This window comes from Cebus imitator, unplaced genomic scaffold (assembly GCF_001604975.1).
Source record: "Cebus imitator isolate Cc_AM_T3 unplaced genomic scaffold, Cebus_imitator-1.0 Scaffold449, whole genome shotgun sequence".
In the NCBI taxonomy this organism is placed as follows: domain Eukaryota; kingdom Metazoa; phylum Chordata; class Mammalia; order Primates; family Cebidae; genus Cebus; species Cebus imitator.
Window position 1 is genome coordinate 3,066,319 of NW_016107764.1, and position 10,023 is coordinate 3,076,341.

At 56.8% G+C, this 10,023-nt stretch overlaps 1 protein-coding gene across 8 annotated transcripts in view; it reads left to right on the forward strand.

Moving 5' to 3' along the window:
* Window positions 1-370: 370 nt before the first annotated feature.
* The window catches only part of ADCK5 (aarF domain containing kinase 5), a 15,099-nt gene continuing 5,446 nt past the window's right edge, over window positions 371-10,023 (forward strand). For 2 of the 8 annotated variants that reach the window (XM_017511675.2, XM_017511680.2), the window contains exons 1-3: window positions 371-448; window positions 6,156-6,259; window positions 7,461-7,610. In XM_017511675.2, the coding sequence (XP_017367164.1) occupies window positions 437-448; window positions 6,156-6,259; window positions 7,461-7,610 (266 nt within the window). In that variant the 5' untranslated portion in view covers window positions 371-436. Of the gene's footprint in view, window positions 479-6,155; window positions 6,260-7,460; window positions 7,611-10,023 lie in introns of those variants that run through there. The other 6 variants (XM_017511674.2, XM_017511678.2, XM_017511677.2 and 3 more) reach the window with 5 other exon arrangements.

The window sequence follows — 10,023 nt, forward strand, 5'->3', positions numbered from 1 at the left end:
AAAAAAAAAAAAAAAAGAGATATTCACTGTAATCACACCGGCACGGATTGTTGAGGAGGGGCCGATACCGGGCCATGAAGACCTCGGAAAGCCCTCAGCCCATCCCGCATTATCCATGTGCTTCTCACTGCAGTCCTTCACTGCAGGCAAGGTGCCTGCCCCGGGAACGCGCACTGCGCGCGGAGCCAGCCTGGAACCCTCCGCTCTCAGGCGGGCGCAGTCTGGGCGCCAGGTGGTAGGCCTCTGGTGGCCGCCAGAAGGCGCTGCTCAGCCGCGGAGGCCGGCACGGCTCGGGGCGTGGCCTTCAGCTCCGCCCACCGCCGATGGGCGGGGCTGCCGGCCCCAGCGCGTGCGCACTCCGCGCCCTCCCGCAGTGACTGCTGGGCTGCGAGACGCGAGGCGTCGCCGGCGGGAGCGGAGCGAGAGGCGGTCGGAGATGTGGCGACCGGTGAGGAGCCGCCCGGCCGGGGCGCCCGAGGTCCTGCGCACCCCAGCCCTAGAGACCCGAGGCCCTCAGGTCCCCAGACCCCACCCCAGAAACCCTCCGGGCTGTTTTTCCGGCTTTTTTTGGAAGCAGGGTCTGGCTCCGTCTCCCTGGAGCGCAGTGGCGCGATCTCGGCTCGCCGCAGCCTCCGCCTCCCGGGCTCGGGGCATCCTCCCGCCTCGGCCCCGCAGTAGCTGACACCGCCGGCGTCGCTGCGTCCGGCGGACTTTGTATTTAGTTTAATAGAGTAGGGGTCTCGCCGTGTTCCTGTTGCTCAGGCTGGTCTCGAACCCCTGGGCTCCAGCTCTCCGCTCGCCTCAGCCTCCCCGAGAGCTGGATTTCTTGGCAGGAGCCGCAGGGGCGTCAGCCCAGCACGGAGGCGGGTGCCCGGCGCCCCGGAGAGCGCGTACTCAGCCGACCCGGGGCCTCGCAGGGAAGGCTCTGGCGCCGTCCCCTCCCCGAGGCGGCCTCCCGGGGTCACAGACGCCTCCCCGCCCGGCCTGCTGCCCCCGGACGTCCTCCGCTTGCCTCCGCGCCGGGGCCTGCCTTGCCTGAGACGGCGGGCGGGCGGGGGCTGCAGGGCGGGCTGTGCTCGGTCCCCCTGCTCCGGCTCAGGGGCGCGCTCCCCACGGCTCCGAGGCCGCCTCTCTCAGGCCCTCGGCGTCTCCCCGCTCCCACATGGCCGCCGGGTCCCGTTTTGCAGTCTCTGCAGTTAGGACTGCGGGGGGGCGGGGCAGAGACCTTGACACGCTGGTTACCCACCCACTTCCCGAAGAGATGGAAGAGGCTTCTCCCGGCGCCCGTCCTTTTTTTCTTGGAATGTCTGCAGAGCTTGTGTTTGGCGATAAGCTAACCTTGCCTGGCTGACTATTAATAGCACGGACGGACGGCCCACTCGTGCCCAGCCCAGCTGTGTGACCCCAGGGTGCTTCATGGGCTCGAGGTGGCCTTCAGTGCAGCTCCTTCCAGGTGACAAAATCTTCCCACGTGCAGGCCACTCAGTCCCCCCTCCCCCCAGCCCCAGCGAGTGAACAGGTTGGCTTAGCTCCTAACAGTTAGGAGCTGTTGATGGCCGGTGAGCAGGGCTGGGGCCCGTCGGAGTTTGAGAGCTTGCTGGGGCGGAGAGGTCACACACTCTCGGAGAAGGAGAAGGACGGTGTCTGTGGTTGCCAGACCCTCTGGACTTTCAGTCTCTCTTCCTAACTTTGGAGACAGCTATGTGCCTCAGCTTTCCCTCCTATTGAGGTGCCCAGGTCTTCTGCGTTACCCAGGCTCTGTTCACCCGTTCGTGGTTTTTCGTTTCTGGCGTCATTCTGACACTCAGCAGTTGATTCTCACTGCCGAGGATGGGCCTGTCTGGTGACCTGTGCCGTCCTCATCTGTCGGCCCTGGGAAACCAGACGTGAGCACACACGGGCATGGTTTTGCCGCCAAAGCATGCCCTTTGGTTTGTGAACTTTATGATATCTGTGTGAGCGCTACCACTCACTTGCTGCTTTCAATGTAGTCAGTTGTGACTAAAGTAACTCTGGAAAGACAGGTGTTTCTGTGCAGACTGTACACACCCCCTATAAGAAAGCATGAGAGGTTGGGGCAGAGGGGACACATCTCATCTTGTCCAAACTGGAAGGCTTTGGGAGTGAGGGGAGCTGCAGGGATGAGTCACCAGGGCTGTCTGGGGTGTGTGGGGGAAACGCCCTGCGAGCCGACCGTCTAGAAGACTGTGCTTATCTTCTGGCAGTTTCGAGGTTGTGTTCTGGGTGCGGTTGGGGTTGTGTGTCACGTGAGAATTGCCTGGGATTGCATTCTGGGAAGTCTTTCTGGGACGTGTGGCTGCAGGCTCAGTCCCCTATAACCTCTCTGGGCCTTGGGGACCTCTCCTGTGTGATGGGAATTTCAGAGAGGATAGTCTGGATGTGCTGGGCACCCCACATTCCAAGGAGCCAGGCTCTTGCACAGCCTCATGGGCTCTGGTGGGCACTGTGGGTCATCAGCATGAGGCCTTGTCCACCTGGGTTGCATCCAGGGCCAGCCCGAGGCAGGGGCTGCTGCCATTTCTTGCCTGTGACCTGCTGCCTGTTGCTTGGCGGGGGTCCTAGTCCAGACCATGTGGGGTTCTGTTTAGTCCTGTGCATCATAGCTGTTGGTCTCATTCGGTAGGCGTTCATTGAGTGCCTGCTTGTACAGGGACGGTTGAGACGTAGCCCTGCTCACGGTCTAGTGAGGAGACAGGTTCTGTAAGTTAACAGTCACACTGGCGTGTGATGAGGACAGTGGCAGGACAGGACCATGGTGAGCAAGGTGGAGCCAGGCATGGGGGTGAGCGGGGCTACTGGTGGACCAGGGTTGGGTGATGACACCCCAGGGTCTACTGGAGGGATCTTTGTCCTGGATGTGAATGGGAGTGAGAGACGCAGCTGGAGCTCCTTCTGCAGTGCTGGTTCCTGAGGAAACAGCAGAAAACAGTTATTGGAGACAGCAATCAGAGAGCCATGACTTTCCTGGCCTCATTTGCTTGATGGAGCCTGCTGAAATGCAAGCAGCTTGCATTGTTAGTAAGGGATGAGGGAGGTGGTGGTTGGGATGCCCAGCTGGAGTTTAGCCGCCTTGCAGCCCTTTACGAGCTGTTGCTCTGAGCCTCTCCACAGTCCATGGGCACAGCTGCCTGATCTCTGGACCTCCGGCTGTGCAGGTGCTGGCATCAGAGGTGGCCAGGGTCAGGAGGTGTAGGCTGGGTAGGCAGCAGGTGGATGATATGCCTACAAGTCGCTGCCCGGCTGCCTCTGGGGTTTTCCTTGTGAATCAGCACTTGCTGCATGTGACCTCGCCGAGCAGAGGTTTCTGTCAGCCCCTCCTCTAGGGACAGTAGGTCATGGACTTCTTCCTTTGGCTTTCGTGTTGTTTGAAGTCCTCGAAATTTTCTCTAGGGCTCTGAGCTCTGGCCAGAAATCAGCTGGCAAGTCGGTTCCTTACTTGGTCCAGTGTTGACAACCATGTTAGTGCTGGTGCCATGGTGCATGACTGACTATGCAGTGTTTTCCCCCAAACCCTGACTTGTTAGAAGAGCCCTCAGTTGGGGAATGTGGAGTTGAGGGAGTTGTAAGACCTCATCATAGGTCAAATGTGATTGGGAGACCGAGGTTGCCAGTGAGCATGTGGGAGCTGTGGGCTTTTTTTTTTTAATTATTATTATACTTTAAGTTTTATGTGATGTTTTCATAGTCAGAAAGATAAAGCAGCACATTTCGTGGTGGGGCTTCTTTTTCTTTTTCCTTTTTTTTTTGAGATGAAGTCTTGCACTGTTGCCTGGGCCAGAGTGCAGTGGTGCAATCTCAGCTTACTGCAGCTTCCACCTCCTAGGTTCAAGCAATTCTCCTGCCTCAGCCTCCCAAGTAGCTGAGATTACAGGTGCCTGCCACCACACCCCGCTATTTTTTTGTATTTTTAGTAGAGATGGAGTTTCACTATGTTGCCCAGGCTAGTCTCAAACTCTTGACCTTGTGATCCACCCGCCTTGGCCTCCTAAATTGCTGGGATTACAGGCCACTGCCCCCGGCCTTATGTATTTGTTTGTCTAAATGGAGTCCCGCTCTGTTGCCCTGGCTGGAGTGCAGCCATCTCTGCTCACTGCAACCCCCACCTACCAGGTTCAAGCAATTCTCTTGCCTCAGCCTCCCAATTAGCTGGGATTACGGGTATGTACCATCACACCTGGCTACTTTTTTTTTTCTTTGTATTTTTAGTAGAGACGGGGTTTCTTCATGTTGGCCAGGTGATCCACCCACCTTGGCCTCCCAAAGTGCCGGGATTGCAGGTGTGAGCCACAGCACCCGGCCTTTAGGGCTTCTTTACATGTGCCCTTCTAGCTGCGGCCCGTCTTCCACCCTGGCCACCCCTCCCCTTTTCCACGTAGAAGCTGTACAGGGTCCCTGTCTGTGGGGTCTCAGTAAGTTATATGTTCCTTGTATTTTTATTTGTTTTCAGAAAAGTGACCTGCCCAGGCCACTCCTCCTGTCCAGGTGTCCACCTTCGAGGTTGGCGTCTGCTGTCGGATTCCATGGCTGGGCACTGTCACCACTTCCTCCTGAGATGAGGACTGCTTTCCTCTGGCCGGTGGTCAGTGGTCTCAGCAGCAGGAAATAGTAAATGACAGGTCAGGGTGCTGCTGAGAGAGTGCAGGGCAGGGACGGGGTGGGCCTCATCCCAGATGAGCCAGATGGCGACCCCATCTCTTCTTTCAGTGACTGAGGGGACGTTCAGAGATGGGTGTATTTGATGACCTGTCAGCATCCCAGCCATAAGCCCTGGGTTAAGCTGCGTTTAGCCTTCTCTCCTGTGATACTGTGATTCTCAGCCTTGCTCCCGAGAGATAGGATAGTGTTTCCATTTCTGAGTCCAACACGGGAACCCAGCTTCCTGGCCTGAGCCGGAGGTGCTGACCGTCTTTCCTGACTGACCTGGTAACGTGGTTTGGCTTTGTGTCCCCACCCAAAGCTCATCTCCTGGAGTTCATCAACTGGAGTTGTGATTCCCGGTGTTGGAGGAGGGGCCTGTGGGAGGTGATGGGATCATGAGGCAGAATTCCCCCTTGCTGATCTTATGATAGTGAGTCTCAGAGATCTGATGGTTTGAAAGTGTGTGTGACACTTTCCTCTTTGCACTCTTGCCCGGCCTCTTTCCCTGCCCCACACTGCTTCGCCCATGCTGTGCTTGCCTTCTGCTGTGACTGTAAGTTTCCTGAGGCCCCTCAGTGATGCTTCCTGGACAGCCTGCGGAACTGTGAGTTAGTTAAACCTCCTTTCTAAGCCAGGAGCGATGGCTCATGCCTGTAATCCCAGCACTTGGGAGGCCAAGGAGGGCCAATCACGTGACTTCAGGAGTTTGAGAACAGCCTGGCCAACGTGGTGAAACTGGGCGTGGTGGCACATGCTTGTCGTCCCATACTTGGGAGACTGAGGCAGGAGAATCACTTGAACTTGGGAGGCAGAGGTTGCATCGAGCTTAGGTTGTACCATTGCACTCCAGGCTGGGCAACAGAGTGAGATTCTGTCTAAAAAAAAAAAAAAAAAACCTCTTCTCAGCCGGGCACGGTGGCTCACACCTGTAATCCTAGGAACAGCCTGGTCAGCATGGTGAAACCCTGTCTCTATTAAAAAAAAAAAAAACAGGCCGGGCTCCGTGGCTCACACATGTAATCCCAGCACTTTGGGAGGCTGAGGCGGGTGGATCACGAGGTCAAGAGATTGAGACCATCCTGGTCAACATGGTGAAACCCCGTCTCTACTAAAAATACAAAAAATTAGCTGGATATGGTGGCGTGTGCCTGTAATCCCAGCTACTCGGGAGGCTGAGGCAGGAGAATTGCCTAAACCCAGGAGGCAGAGGTTGCGGTGAGCCGGAATCGCGCCATTGCACTCCAGCCTGGGTAACAAGAGCGAAACTCCGTCTAAAAAAAAAAACAAACAAACAAGAAATCTCTTCTCTTCATAAATTACCCAGTCTTGGGTAGTTCTTAATGGTAGTGTGAGAAAGGACTAATACATGAGGTTAATGAGGTTAGGGAAGTGCAGCTTGGCTGCCTCAGTCTCCAGCGCATGGAAGCACTGGTGGTGGCAGAGGGCGGGATGTGTCCTGGCCTCATCTGACCCCACACAATTTCCTCTCTTTGCAGTTGCAGCTTTGCCATTTCCACTCTGCTCTGCTGCACAGCAGGCGGAAGCCCTGGCCATCCCCTGCTGTGTTCTTCAGGAGAAACGTCAGGGTCCTTCCTCCAAGGTATGGAGTCCTCCCTGGGCACTCGCCTCTCACCAGGTTGGCATGGATAGTGTCTGTGGACATGCAGAGGTGGCGGTCGAGGGCCCGAGGCTGGACCTTCTCCTGTACCCCCAACCAAGACAGGATATGCTTGCTCCTCAGTGCAGTGCACTGGGACCAGAGACCCCCAGGTCCTGACCCGTGGTGAGGCACACGCCAGGGGTGGGCATGCCCTGACCACAGCACTGAGAGCAGACAGCTAGCGAATTGGGAAGAGTACACATGGAGCGCCTGCTCTGAAGAACCAAATGGGTCATGGTGCAGAGGCTGGAGGAAAGCAGGGCAACTGTAGGTAGGGGTCACACAAGAAGAAGAGCAGCAAGAAGAAATGTGGAGGGGAGGGTTCTGAGCAGAAGGAAAGGCTAGACAAGGCCTGAGGCCAGGAAGGCCGGACCACAGTGGGCAAGGGGTGGTGGCAAGGCAGGAAGGCTGTGGAGGGTAGAGGCGGCAGGCCAGGCAGGCAGGGTGAGCTGCCTGAGCACCACTGGCTCGGTGAACCTGGCAGGGGTGTCCTTCTCAGAGCTCTGCAGTAGGAGAATCTGTGTCCCTGGGACAGACGTGGCCAGGCGTAGAAACAGACGGGTGCTCGAGCGCCTGCTGCACTCAGCATGGAGGGAGCTTCTGCCGTGTTCAGCAGAGCTCCTGTTGTATCCAGCGGGTACTGGGCTCCTGCTAAATTCAGCCTGTATGGGGATCCTACTGCGTTCAGCATGGACAAAGCTCTGTTCCTTGCCTTGCATCGTCCATGACTCAGCATGGCCGACCTCAGCATCTTGTCAGTCGCTGCTGTGCTGATGACCATCCAGTTAGACCCTGCGAGGTGGACAGTGGTTGTAATTCTCCATGGTGTAGGTGGCCCCTGTTCCATGAGTAGCACAGACCTGCCATTGAGTTGCTTCCAGTCTACCTGAAGATCCATTTCCATGGCGCATGGCTCCGTGGCTGGGTCTCTGGACAGACCCAAATGAGACCTGCCCCTTATGGCCATGTGGGCTCAGGGAAGGGGACATTGATGCAGAGTGTTCTCTGGTGACCACACCATCAGAATGGCTGTACACACAGGAGTGAGAGGTGGCACTCTGGATGGTGGGGGGCAGAGGTCAGAGCCCAGCTGAATGGGGGGTAGATGGTGCCTCCAGGCTGCATGCTTGTCTCCCCTCAGGTTCTCAAGCCCTGCACCCCTGTGGAGAAAGGTGCTGTCCACCACGGTAGTAGGGGTGCCCCTGCTCCTCGGAGCCCGCTACGTCATGGCAGAGGCACGGGAGAAGAGGAGGATGAGGCTTGTGGTGGATGGCATGGGGCGTTTTGGCAGGTAGGAGGGCCCAGCGGCATGGCGGTGGGTGGTGTGGGGGCGGGTGGGTGGTGCGCTGTGTGCAGGAGCGTCTGCCCCAGATGCCGACCTCACAGATGTGGGGGCAGGGCTGGGAAGGCTGCAGGGTTTTGCTGGGGATTTTACAGCTGGCTTTCAGGTGTCCTTTCCTACATGGGAAGGTGCTGGCTGAAGGGACAGGGAGCACTGCCAGACCTGTGGGGTGTAGTGTAGACAAGGGTCCTCCTCGTTGGATCCGGCTGCCACAGGCCCTTCGCCAGATCAGCCTTGGCCTGAGCTGGGAGGGGCTCCAGCCCTCCCTCAGGCTTCTAGACTGGCAGAGAAGCGGCTGCCCTCCCTCCCTTCTCTTTTCACCCCATTCCAAAGTTTGGGCCTGGGAGAGGAGGCTGCCTCTGTCCCTGTCCCTGGAGATGGGTGAAATTGGGTTATTGCTGTCACGGACCTTTGTGCCTCCTTTACCTCCCCGGGCAGAACTCAGAACTCGGGGAGGGCGGGGACACTTTCTGTTGGAACCCTTGGGCGGGCATTCCTGCTTTTGGTCAGATCCCAGAATTCCTGCAGCCACAAAGCCCTGCCTGGCCTGAGCCTTGTGGAACATCCATGCAGGAGCCCAGAAAGTAGCCGGTGAGGAGCATGGCAGAACCAGCACACCTGTGTGCTTTGTTCCCTCCCTGCGCCTTTTTTTTGGAGACAGACTCTGTTGCCCAGGCTGGATGATCTTGGCTCACTCCAACCTCCGCTTCCCGGGTTCAAGTGGTTCTCATGCCTTGGCCTCCCCGGTAGCTGGGATTATAGGCACGTACCAGACCATGCCTGGCCAAATTTTATATTTTTAGTAGACACGGGGTTTCACCATGTTGGCCAGGCTGGTCTTGAACTACTGACCTCGTGAGAAACTCACGGGACTCCTCAACCTGAGTGCAGCCCCTGCAGGGACCTCCTCCTCCCTCAGCGCCCTGTGCGGGACCTCATTCGGCACCTCCAAATGGCTCTTGGACCGAATTCTTCAGGAGGGGGAGCCCCCCCTTGTGTCTCTGCTGTCCACACAAAAAGTTGCCCCATTTGTGGAAGATGGTTTGGCAGGCACACATGACAGTGGGGAGGGATGTGCACCCTGGTAAGGGCGGGAAGCCTCCAGAATCACAGCAGCCCTTCCTCCCGACAGCCAGCCAGGGTCGGGGCCACTGTCTTGTTCCGGCCCACCTGTGGTGGAGGGGCCGGGAGCAGGACCTGCTGAGAGCCAGGCGGGTTGAGTTGGGAAGCAGCTCCAGTGTCCACGTAGGGCTTCTCCTGTCTGGAGTAGCGGGGCCCCCTCAGCTGGAGACCTGGGGCGTAGGAAGCCAACGAGGGTTCCCACCAACCCTGAAGGGCCTGGTCCTTTCAGGGCCGTGCCCTCAGCTGGCACAGCATCCAGCAGTGACACGTGCCCGGCCTCAGATGGATTTTCTTTCTAATGAGAGCATTGCTTTTGCGGTTAAGAAGCCAGGCCTGGTGCAGATCCCAGGCCACCTCCCCTGTGCCACCTTCCTTGCTGTGCTGTGGCTTCCAAGCCTCCCTGGAGTCCTGAGGCCCACAGACCTGCCATGTTTTTAAAAATTAAATCCTGGCCAGGTGTGGTGGCTCATGCCTGTAATCCCAGCACTTTGGGAGGCCAAGGTGGGCAGATCACCTGAGGTCATGAGTTCAACACCAGTCTGGCCAACATGGTGAAACCCCATCTCTACTAAAGATAAAAAAAATTAGCTGGGCGTGGTGGTGGGCGCCTGTAGTCCCAGCTACTTGGGAGGTTGAGGCAGGAGAATCGCTTGAATCTGGGAGGTGGAGACTGCAGTGATCATAGATCACTGCCATTGCATTCCAGCCTTGCAACAGAGCAAGTCTCCATCTCAAAAAAAATGAAAGACAAAAAACAAATCCCTTCTCTCCAAGCACAAGCCTGTGAGACTATTTCACATCTTTAACTTTTGTTACAAAATTAGTGTGTTTACTGTAACAAATCTTAATAGTAGAAAAGTTAGAAATGTAGAAAGCTCCCTTTAGCCCTACCCCAAAGATGAAAGTTCTCCAAGAATTTTATCAATGCATATTGGCTTTTGTGTTAGCCCATGTAGTCTTCTAAATCTATACAAATGCAACCTAAAATCAGATGCGTCTGCCCTGCCCTTGGGGAACCTCCCTCTGCCTCCTGGGTTCAAGCGATTCTCCTGCTTCAGCCTCCCAAGTAGCTGGGATTACAGGCATGAGCCACCATGCCCGGCTAATTTTTTACATTTTTAGTAGAGACAAAGTTTTACCATGTTGGCCAGGCTGGTTTCACCATGTTGGCCATGCCTCAGGTCATCTGCCCACCTTGGCCTCCCAAAGTGCTGGGATTATAGGCGTGAGACACTGTGCC